Genomic DNA, 12,698 nt, shown 5'->3' with positions numbered 1-12,698 from the left:
CAACTTTATTTATCTTGTAGCTAGGACATATATAGATCCAGACTGCAGCAATGAAAAGATGCATTACTTTTCAAGACTTAGTCGTCTTCGAAGATGTTTCACCTTCTTGTCTTGGCGGCAAATGCTTGATTTTACAGTTCTGGTAACTTGTTGAAACGAACATATTTTCTGTTAAGATTTGCCGAGACTTGCATATTTAAAAAAAAAATTCCACAAAAAATCAAAAATCAATATAAATTGGATATATACTGTATACATTAAACACATGTACAGTGTACAGTGGTTGATTTAAAGAAAAATTTTACACATATCCAGTTTTTCAATAATTGTCAGGAAAGAACCTTGCTGTTTTTTGGGGGGACAATGCGGAAAAATATTCTCCAAGAATTATTTTGAGAACACTTAAATTGGAAAGGGAACCAAAAGCTTCAGAAAACCCCCCAGGCTTCCTTTAGAAATTTGTAATGTCTGAGATGAAATTTTGAATAATGAACCCACCACAAACTGCAACCAAACTGAACGATAGTTAAGAAGTTTTACAGCTGACCAGCCTGAAGTACAGACTGCAGGGAAGTCCTTTTTAGTTTAAAGACAAGAAAAGACAGATCCGAAGCCAACTCAATCGGCAAGAATTCTTGAGAGAAATTTAAGATTTAAACTAATTGTAAATTCTTTTGATGTATGCAATTTAAATTATCTTTTACAAATAATAAATAATTTATTTTATTCATCACTGTAATTTTAAGTTAATTTCGTATCAACACTAATATTGAAGAAATTATGTTGTATTAAAAAAGCAGCCGTGACTGCAGTTTCAGTAATTTGCCGCCAAGAAGAGAAGGGGAAACGTCCGGCTATCGTCTTCGAAATGTCGCAACGTCTTCGCTTTGGATTTTAACCTCACTAATTTACAATCATTTGTTGTTTTAATTTTCTAATCCCTATATCTTTGTAACCTTACAATGCACGTTTAACTTAACAAAAAGGAGATGGTCAATGTTAGGCGAAATTTATTTTTTTGTAAACATATTTGTTCTTATCAATAAGGTGCAGTTCAATTTGCTATATGAGATATGATTGGAAACATGTAAGGTTTTAATCTCTAACCTAAAGATTACTTAAATTTTACTTAATTTGGGTGTAAAACTTTAGATATGTCAAACTTTGACTTTTTGGTAAAGCAGAATTAGCAGAATTTCAGACATCAGATTGTAATGATATGGATGAGGAAATAAGAGTGTGGGGGGCAAGTAATGAAATTATTAGAGGGACTAACAGCGCAATATCAAGGGACCAACTAAGTCATGTAAAGAGGGCAACTCCCGATATAAAAAGTACGTTTATCCTTTTAAAATCATTGTCTGAACAAGTATGAATCAGATATCTATGTTTTTGTTTCTTTATTTATTTGTTTATTTTCTTGTGTGTTTTCTCTGCAAAAGTGACTTGATCATTTCTGAAATATAAGAAGCAAAGGAGAAAATATCAGACATAAACACATTTTTAATAAGAAATTGGGGTAGCATATAAAGTTTTTCCTCTTATCAACTCTTTTTTTTACAATTTTTTTGTAAATTTTTAAAAGGTTTTAATAAAAGAAAATTACAAACTTGTACAATTTTATTTTAAAAGTATTACAGCACACCAATTTTTCACACTTTGGGATTCTTGGGTCCCCGGGACCCTTCCCCGAAAACCCCAAGAAAGAAACAACACCCCAACATTTATTTTTGATATTTTTAAAATAGTTGGTATTAGAAATAGTCCGTACATTCTTCTTATCTATTCATTGATTCTGAATTCTGCTAATCTCTGCTTCTTTTTTAATTCTATCTGATATTTCTGGTTTGTTGCAAGGAAGTTCAGCTCATTGTTTGTTTCTAAATTCAATATCTCAGCTGCTGACACTGCGCTGAAGTCATGAACAAACAATAATAAAATAATAATCCTTGCAAGTTTTCTAGAATTTGCTATCCCAGCAGGTTTGTAGATTGTTGAATGTTGACTTTACTAAATATAGATCTATACACAATTAATGTTTCCTAGCTCTATTGAAGGGGAAGGAAAGAAATAGGAACACTGCACCAAACGTGGAATTTTGAAATTTTGAAGGACCCAATGTCAGAATCTTCACAAAATAATAATAATAAATAATGACAAATTTGATAAAATGTGTCTTGGCTAGTATTGGACTCTTGATACTGAGGTGTAAGAACAATTTGGGCAGTACTTGTAGATTATACTGTACTTAATGCTTCTCCACATTACGAGGATCTGTGGTTGATGGAAATTAACATGTTTCCCAATCGGTTATAGGTTTTACCTAAAAACTGGGTTACAAATCCTGTGTCTAAGAAGTGCAAGTCGAGTTTTTCAGCAAACCTAGACCCAGAGAGGTAAAACACCTCTGTTCTCTATAGGGTAATACACCGTTGACAGATGAATGCAGGCAATCCTTGTTGATTATCTTGTTTTCCTCATCAATTTCTCTTCATACCTTACGTTTAACTTGGATTTGCTATTTTTCTCTGTCTCCCTGTCTTCCTAGTTACTCTTAGAAACGCCTCTGCAAAGACCTAGGTCCTGCTATGAGAAAGCTAGAGTTGAACTGCTTAACAACTCATTAAAAAAATGATTTAAAAACATGAAAGATTTCAAACTTTCAAAATAAAATTTGAATGCCATTTACAAGATAACAAAAGGAATTGAGTCTTTGCAACTAACTCTGATTTTTAAATCCCTATATCTTTGCAACCCAATGTCATGTATCTTAGATATTTCAAACCATGAGTTGGGTTAGATCAAATAATCTAAGTTTGAAATAGTAAAGGTTTATACCATCAGGTTGCAAAGAAAAATGAATTTTAAAATATGAGTTTGTGCCAAGGACTCAATTCCTTTGCGCTAATTCAGAAATCAAAAAGTCAGAAGATGGGCGTTAATTAAAAAAGAATGCCTTTCCAAATTGAGCAATTTCCCCAACATCTAGCTTTCGAAGTTAATAGAGCTTATAGAAGTCAATATATTGAAATATTCCCATGTTTATTGAGATTCCTTTATGTAACGCAACATTTTCTCGAAAGGGACAAAAGTTTCAAATTTTTTCGATTTTTTGTCAGCATCATCCTTTTTAATTGCAACCTGCCAATGTGTATTGTGTTTCAACATGCAATAATATATTGCAACATCCTATTCCTTGAAATATTTGAAATCTCTCAATTATTTCACATAGATTTAATTTTACCGTTTTTTTTTCATACACAATAGATGCTTTTTGTTTCATCTTACATTTGATGAATAATTCAGTGAGAACCAGCAAATTATAGAATAAATTTCGTTTTTTCTTTAACTTGTTTGATATATCTTTTATGAAAATATTGTGTACTCACTCATTACTACTCACTTCATCGTGAATTTCATAATGAACGTGCTATAAAGTAATCATCGTGCTATAAAGTTGAATTAGCTGTACTGTACATTAAATGCACGTACGTGCTATAAAGTTTTGATTGGTTCCCGGATTTTCTCCAAAAAAATTTAGTATAATTCCAAAATATTTTTTTCGATTGAAATAAAAATAATATTGAAATCAACTTTTTATTTGACTTCTGCTTTGCTTCAAAGCTTATTTGAACTAGAAACAGCCATTACATCAAAATAAGACAAGTCCACAAACGTTGCATCAAATTACCTGTAACACTATTTTTTTGGAACGACCTGCTATAAAGTTTTGGAGTTAAATTTTCTCTATGTCTCGAAGAATCTCGCCATTTTAGATTGTATTTTGTCCCTCGCTAAAGATCGGGAAAAAATTAAATCTAAAAAACTTGAACCTTATCAATAAAGAGAAAAATTTCTGTCCAAAAACTTTATAGCATTGCGCACCAAAATAACCGTGTTATAAATAGTTAATAAAGGATACCATGGAGAATCGGACATGCCAATCTTTCAAAGTAAGACCACTTGAAATTACGTGTACACTGCTGCTGAATCTACAAGTTAATTCTACAATGAGCCCACACGATTAAAAATGATTATTTTTTAGCTAGAAAAACTAGGATATTTCATTCATGATGAAATTTAAGAATCTTGCTGAGGTGCTTCATTCCACAATAGTTTCAGTAGAAGTAAATATTTCCATTTACTGATAGCGCCGATTAAAGGATTCATAACTCTAATTGGATAATGAGATAGATAGAAAGATAGTTGTTACGCCATACTATTTCTATTGGTTCAGAATAGACAACAAACACATGACTGAACCCTGATTGGATCGGGCGCTAATGGACTCGGCATACTAGAGTGATTCGCGGTAAACTAGAGAACAGGATTAAACGTCCACTGAGACTAACCTTTAAAGAACTAATTTTCATCCAATAAATGTAGATTTTTCAATTTGTTATTTTATACTTTTTTCTAGGGTTTTTATACTTTACATAATATATGTATATATATAATATACCGGATTATAAATGAGAGATTAAAATATTACGTTCAGTTAGATTCCAACAGTTTAAAATATTGAGACAAAATACTTCAATTTTTTCCCACAGCTTTCGCAGGCGTCAAACTCACTGTTATAATTTCGTGCTGTGGAGAGGGGGGGGGGGTGCGAAGTGCTGGGGGGGCGGATACAAATATTTTTGGGGAAATTGACTGAAGAAAAATTGTTGAATTAGATTTAATTTTGAAGTTAATTTTCTAATACTAACAGTTACCGAGATTTATACTTAAGTACATGAGAACCAGAAAACCGTGGAATAGGAAGACGACATTAAAGCAACAGCTAATTGTATTTGATGTTGTTGCAAAGCAAATAGTTTTACAAGTAAATTATTAAATCACTTGTTAATTAAACTGTGTCTATTCAGACAGCACTGCAGCTGCTGTGTGTCATTCAAATTTGACCATTAAAAGAACTTGAGACTAAATGTAGTCTACCTATACCACAATTTCCTGGTTCTAACTGTACAATGTTAAAAGAACTTGAGAATAGATGTGGTCTACCTATTCCACAATTTTCTTGTTCTAACTGTACAATGTTAAAAGAACTTGAGACTAAATGTGGTCTACCTATTCCACAATTTTCTGGTTCAAACTGTACAATGTTAAAAGAACTTGAGGCTAAATGTGGTCTACCTATACCACAATTTTCTGTACAATGTTTAAAAAAAAACATATTAATCGTATAATAGTAAACTATAACCGAAAGCATTTCAAAATTGCGAAAATTTTGTTCGAAGTTATAAACAGAATATTAGTAATATAAGAAATAGTGAGATATATCTAAATTCTGTTCATTATTTTGATCGAAAAGTTCGTAATTTAGAAATGCTTTAGGATTTTCTAACAGTGAGTAAAAAGTCTACGAGATAATGAAGAAAAAGTCTTAAATTGAAAAGTTTTTATTGAAAATAAATTCATATATACCACAGCGTTTAGAGAAATAAAGAAACTCTCCTTCTTAAAATTTGAGAATTAATCATATTAAAAATTTAAACTGTTTTGTTTTTCATTCTTTGGCACGATATCTTCGCAGAGATTATCGAAGGGTCGAGTTATATTAAAGCATTGATCGATTGATTGATTGATTAGACAGCATTCTCCCCCTCCGCCGCCTCTTCATCCTCCGCCGGAACTCCGCCGTAGGGACCGAAATCCTCAAATCCCTTTTCTACACAGTTCAGCTTCACACCCTATAAAACAGAAAATTGATTATTTAGAATTAAAGTAAATCTTAAGATTCAAATATTTTAAATGCTATTGAGATAAACAAAAAAAAAATTTCTAATAGAATAAATATGTGTTGTGGAGAAAATCAAAACTAGAAGTGACAAAGTTGTACTATGTAATATTATATTAATGTCACATTAAGTATGCAGTGCATGACGGGAATACAATTCTTACATTATTCCATCTCAATAAAGACTTCAATTATTTTTTACATTTTTCAGAACCGGGGGAACACAATTTATAATTTTTGGCATGTTTAGTGCAGTCTGCATAATTCTGAAGTTCCGTCATCACAATCCGGCGAAATGTGCGATTACAGGGATGACTTTACGACCTCTATTTCCTTCAAATTTTTAACTTACGTCAAAAAGCAATTTTAGGAATTAAAAAATAATTTGATATATGTTTAGGAAAAGGAGTTTGTTTGAAAATATGCAATATTTCATGAACTTTAGTTTACTATGCTCCTTATACATTGTTTATGTATACGTTTCTACATTTTTGAGCTTTACGGACTACGGAAGGGAATGATTGGCACCAAAAATCAATTTAAGAAGTATTCTTAAGCTCGTACGTTGGAACTTTAAGCCCATTTTGAAGTTAACTTTCACTGAAGAAGTTTAATGATAAAATTTTGTATAACAAATTACTATTTTAAAATTTTTTTAAACACTGTGCGATTAGTTTTAAACAAAAGTTCGTAAATGTGAAGCTTAAAATTTAAGATTTGTAATTTCTTTTTTATTAAGATTAAAGTGTGTTTCCCCCCCCCCCCTCCTCTGAAAATAAAAAGTGCATTTAAAGACTCCTTTACACGAAATGTTAGTTAATGTAAAGTAATATCTAGAAAGGAATGTCCCCAATTATTCAGATTAAAATGAGCCCCCCCCCTGAAAACTAGTAGTTGCGCCATCTTACCTTGAAGAGCAGCCAGGCTCCCATAGGGTCAGCAGGGTTGCACCAGGTTGGGATATCACTACCAGCATCAGCTGCTTCACCATCTAGAGGAGGAGGGGCCATTGGATCCTCCTGTCGGCCTCGGCGGGGGATCATACGACGAGGAGCAGGTCGGCGAGCGGGCGAGGCTGGTCGGGCCCGGCCTCGGCGGACAGCTAGACGGCTGGCAGCGGCTTCAATGGCAGGAAGAAAGACGGAGAGCAGAACTGCCAGGGACAGAAGAATTATCAGATTCAACTTCATCTAGAATTTTTTTTAGATTAGAGGCAGATAACAACATTTTATATCCCTAGTCAACACATTATTAGAGGCAGATAATAACATTTTATATCCCTAGTCAACACATTATTGCCTACTTTTCAGACCTCATGTTTCAGACCTTATGTTTTGATACCACCTGTTAATTTTTATTCGGGACAAAAACGGATCTGCCTATTTGAAAATAAAACATGTTTTGATATTCATTAAATTTGCGGGTTAATCTGATTTTTTTTAGTGAGGTTTATTAATCTTACTTAAAAGTTTTAGTTTACACAAATTTTTTCCTTTTAATTACAATTTTACGATGTATGTTTAGAAGTTTTAAAAAAACTGTGTGCATGCTTTTATCATGGTTTTGATTCAAATATTTAAATCACCAAACTTCAAACCAAAAAATCATGAAAACTTTTATATTTTCCCCATAAATTTAATAAATTATATTTTATGTTTTAAATTTTATATTTTCGCTATAATTTATAAGAATTTAATAAATTTCTAAAAACCTCTTTTTAGAAAAAACAAATAAATCCTTTTCATTATAACGCAATCCAAATGGAATTTTGATCATTTGAAAAAAACCAGATGCCATTATAAATTCGAATCTTTAAAGGAATGATTGAACATTTAACAACTGTTTAAACCTACTTTGAGAATGTAGTCAGGAGACTTTACTTCTATCCCAGCTCAGTTACTAGAGGATACTGTGCTTTACTGGAGGATTCACCCCGTATTTATACCCCATCTCATCCCGGAGATTCAAACGTGCGCAATTTCTTTTTCTCATCATGCCGCGGAGCTTTCCCAAGCCGCGCGCAGTCCAATTTTGCGCGTTGCGCCCCATTTTTGGGGGCATGAGAGCCAAGCCCGACAAAAAGTTAGATATTCATAGATTCTTGAGCCCAAGAAGTTGGCTAGTGAAGAATGAATCAGTTCAGAGGCCAATTAATACATAGGATGAATACTTGCAGTAGAGGGGGGTTGTGGAGGGAGGGGGGGGGTAATGATAATAATAATAATAATAATAATAATGATAATAATGATAATAATAATAATAATAATAATAATGATAATAATAATAATAATAATAAAAGTAATATAATAATCAAAATAATGAGTTGCACAGAGAAAAGGGCGAAAAATTGATTAAAGACAAGTATGTATAGAAGTATACATCTAAATAAATGGACGCTTAATTTATGAACCGCGGTTTATCCCAGCTGCAATTATTACGTAAAATTTGTTGAGTGTTTAAGAAAGAAAAGATATTTCAGTTCTCTAGAAGGGACAAAACATCCTAAGTTATAAAAATGCTATAGCCAACTTTATATAACTTCATTGAAATTGAAATATCAATCTACTTTTCAAAAAATATTCAACTATCTAAATATCTAAATTCTATATATTTCGCGTGCATGCAATGCAAACTGAAGAAGAAAGTCAGTAGGCAAATGATCAGTACGACTTTGTGGTCTTGTAGCTCCTAGTATAGAGAAAAGAAAAATTATTCAGTAACATACAGTGAAACTAAATACAGTGAAACTATATACAGTGAAACCCTTAATAACGAATACATCGAAAGAATTTATCAAATGTTTTATTCTTCACTTTCTGATAATGGAATGTTGCAGATATTTAGTTTTTTAATTAAATGATTATACGGAACTCTTGGAAACTGTTCCCGCATATTCATAGCTTTTTATTTATTTTCGCAAATACTGAAATTTACGTAATGTAGAATAAAACTCATTGAAAAATTGTCAAGACGACATTTGATAAATTCTTCCGATGTATTCGTTATTAAGGGTTTCACTGTATTAGAAATTCAAAACATTTGTATTGTTCACGCACCTTTGACCCTTGACCCTTCAGTAAAAGCAATTTCACCCTAAAGTCTGACCGCTTCAACCTTGTTGCACCAGCTAGTCCTATTGAGTGTCTGCTTCATTTACCCAATGTCCGAGCGATACAGTACAAACTGGGACCGGACAAGTTGACCCGGCTCGGAAATTCAAATGTACTACAGCTGCCCGTGTGTTCTCAATAGCTCTTCAATAAGAGAAGTTAAGATAGAAAACGTTAAAGATTTAAATATTAATTGCAATTTACTTTACGTTCGTGTTAAACGTTCTCAAGAGTTTAACTATTTATGGTAGGGGTTGAGGTGGAATATTTTGAGATTAATGATTCATATTTGCAGTTTAAAAGATCAAAAACTTCTATTCTCATAGATTATTAATCATTCATATTACTTAAAGTTTAGTAAGGACTAAAAAGTAGTGAGCCGGGACAATAAACTAGGTTTTGAAATAAAAATTTAATTTAGTCGTCCACTCTAGTATACTCTTAAATCTTAGATAGTGAACAACACTGCCAAGAAATCTGAGCATGAGGTTACAAGTTCAATTCAGACAAATAAAAAATACAAGATTTATTTTCAAATAATGACAGACACTGAAAAGTACATATTTTTGTGAAGTATTTTGAAAATCTTAAATCAAGCCGTCCCCCCCCCCTCCTTCCAAATAGGGTTAAACCATCTTGTGTACAATATAATTGAGCCTGACTGTTGAATGGTCTGAGTGTTGTAACTGTCTATTCTAATATTTACCAACTGTCAGATTATACCATGAAGGTGTATTGTATGTCTGTCAGCATGTCTATCTGTCTGTCTGTCTCTGAAAGGAGAATAAAAGAAGATGGACTTACTTTAAAATGTTTATGTTGCGTCTACAGCGCACATAAAAAGGACTGTATGCGTAATTTTAATTGAATTACTACTTAAAGAGCGGCCCAATTCACAACAGGTCCCTAGAAACTTTTATCCGATCAATAACGTAGCAGATATCATTGATTTTCTATCTTAAATTGATTAAAATTGATATTTTCCAATATTGTGTTTGCATCATAAATCCTTTAGAAAATAAGACTAGTTTTCAACCGAGATCTTCAGATTTTCATTGCTGACACCAAGTTTTTATTGCAGACACCAAGTTTGTATTGCAGACACCAAGTTTGTATTGCAGACACCAAGTTTCCTTTGCAGAAACCAAGTTTTGATTGCAGACACATAGTTTTCACTGCAGACACCAAGTTTTCATTGCAGACACATAGTTTTCATTGCAGACACATAGTTTTCATTTCAGACACCAAGTGATTATAGCAGAAACCAAGTTTGCATTGCAGACACCAAGTTTCCTTTGCAGAAACCAAGTTTTGATTGCAGACACCAAGTTTTGATTGCAGACACCAAGTTTTGACACATATAGTTTTCATTAGCGACACATAGTTTTCATTGCAGACACCAACTTTTCATTACATAAACCCAGTTTTAATTTCAGAAACCAACTTATTATTGCAGACACCAAGTTTTGATTGCAGACACCAAGTTTTCACTGCAGACACATAGTTTTCATTACAGACACCAAGTTTTCATTGCAGAAACCAAGTTTTTTTTTGCAGACACCAAGTTTTTATTGCAGAAACCAAGTTTCCATTGCAGACACATAGTTTTCATTACAGACATATAGTTTTCATTGTAAACACCAAGTTTTGATTGCAGACACATAGTTTTCATTGCAGACACCAAGTGATAATAGCAGAAACAAAGTTTTCATTGCATACACCAAGTTTTGATTGCAGACACCAAGTTTCCATGGCAGAAACCAAGCTTCCATTGCAGACACATAGTTTTCATTACAGACACATATAGTTTTCATTGCAGAAACCAAGTTTTGATTGCAGACACATAGTTTTCATTGCAGACACCAAGTGGTTATAGCAGAAACCAAGTTTTCATTGCATACACCAAGTTTTGATTGCAGACACCAAGTTTCCATTGCAGACACATAGTTTTCATTGCAGACACATAGTTTTCATTGCAGACACATAGTTTCCATTGCAGAATCATAGTTTCCATTACAGACACCAAGTTTCCATTACAGACACCAAGTGTTCATTGCAGACACCAAGTTTTCATTGGAGACACCAATTTTTCATTGCAGAAAACCAAGTTTTGATTGCATAAACCCAGTTTTCATTACAGAAACCAGTTTTCATTTTAGAAACCAACTTATTATTGCAGACACCAAGTTTTCATTGCAGACACCAAGTTTTCATTGCAGACACCAAGTTTTTATTCCAGACACCAAGTTTTTATTGCTGACACCCAGTTTTTATTACAAACACCAAGTAATCATTGCAGACACCAAGTTTTTATTACAGACACCAAGTTTCCATTACAGACACCAAGTGTTCATTGCAGACACCAAGTTTTCATTGGAGACACCTAATTTTCATTGCAGAAGCCAAGTTTTAATTGTAAACATTTCTGGTTTTCATTACAGACACCAATTTTTCATTGCAGAAAACCAAGTTTTGATTGCAGACACCAAGTCACATCGGATTATCTTTGGAGACCCTTATTCTGTTGGAATATCCCACTGCCATCTTTTAAATATTTTCAGCGGATACATCTCGTTTTCATTGACAACCTCGAGCACGGATAAACTTGCGAGGACGAGATGTCTTAAATAGAAAGTATTTTTATAACACAGCAGTTTTTAAATACAAAATTGGCGTACTTTTTACGCATTTGTCTTCATTTTCTGTTATTTTTTTAAAGAACGGTTATCGGAATCTTTTGGTGATTTTCAAAAACCTGAAAATCGTTTACGAAACGTTTCCCAGCCCTATATATATCCAATGATAAACTATAGTGTCACAGCCCTATATATATCCAATGATAAACTATAGTTTCCCAGCCAATATATATCCAATAATAAACTATACTGTCACAGCCCTATATTTATCCAATGATAAACTATAGTTTCCCAGCCATATAAATATATCCAATGATAAATATAGTTTCCCAGCCCTATATATATCCAATGATAAACTATAGTTTCCAAGCCCTATTTGTATCCAATGATAAACTATAGTTTCCCAGCCCTATATATATACAATGATAAACTATAGTTTCACAGCCCTACATATATACAATAATAAACTATAGTTTCCTAGCCCTATATGTATCCAATGATAAACTATAGTTTCCCAGCCAATATATCTAATGATAAACTATAAGATGATAATAAACAGTGACTATTTAATTGACTAGTCAAAGCTGTGTCCAATGCCCATAGATATACAAGAATATTTATTTATCTATGGCTATAATATTCAATAATAGTTCAACAAAATCTTAATTTTCAGAGAAATCCCACACTTCATACAAAGTACAAATGCATACCTGGATTAATTATTAAAAATGTGCTTTTCCCGTAGATTTAAAGATATTTACAGGGTTGCCCACTATTAATGATATTTTAAAGGGACTGTTAGTGTAATTTTTACAAGACCCTCCATAACCTGAAAAGCTTTGGCTGACAAAAAAAATTTTAAATATCCATTTATTTCTCTTCAAATTAGATTACTTTCAATCGTGGTTTCCATGTTGTTAGAAAATACAATTATAGTTCTTTTAATGACGACAAAAGTCCGAATTTCAGGAATGTCAGCCGCGTCTATAATCCGCCAAAAACCGGTTTCAATTGAGCGCCGGCTTAAAACTTGAAACATTCCAATACAATTTAAAGCGGAACCAATAATATTTGAGCCGCGTCTCTATTTTAAGCTGCGACCCAAATTCTTTAAATTAGGTCTCTGGAAGCATAATTTAAAACAAACTACAAGCTAGTTAAAATACGTTTTCATCATTCTTAGAAATGATTTGACACCAAAAAATATGA

At 32.7% G+C, this 12,698-nt stretch overlaps 1 protein-coding gene across 1 annotated transcript; it reads right to left on the bottom strand.

Moving 5' to 3' along the window:
- Positions 1-5,389: 5,389 nt before the first annotated feature.
- Positions 5,390-7,693, bottom strand: LOC111702098 (uncharacterized). The gene is made up of 3 exons (XM_023473667.1): positions 7,597-7,693; positions 6,652-6,933; positions 5,390-5,696 (listed from the first exon to the last, which is right to left on the bottom strand). Exons 2-3 carry the CDS (start codon positions 6,931-6,933, stop codon positions 5,592-5,594), a joined length of 387 nt encoding a protein of 128 aa, XP_023329435.1. The 5' UTR covers positions 7,597-7,693; the 3' UTR covers positions 5,390-5,591.
- Positions 7,694-12,698: the final 5,005 nt, after the last annotated feature.

This window comes from Eurytemora carolleeae, unplaced genomic scaffold (assembly GCF_000591075.1).
Source record: "Eurytemora carolleeae unplaced genomic scaffold, Eaff_2.0 scaffold53, whole genome shotgun sequence".
In the NCBI taxonomy this organism is placed as follows: domain Eukaryota; kingdom Metazoa; phylum Arthropoda; class Copepoda; order Calanoida; family Temoridae; genus Eurytemora; species Eurytemora carolleeae.
The sequence above is the reverse complement of the archived record's forward strand: the minus strand, read 5'-3'. Positions and strand labels throughout refer to the sequence as shown.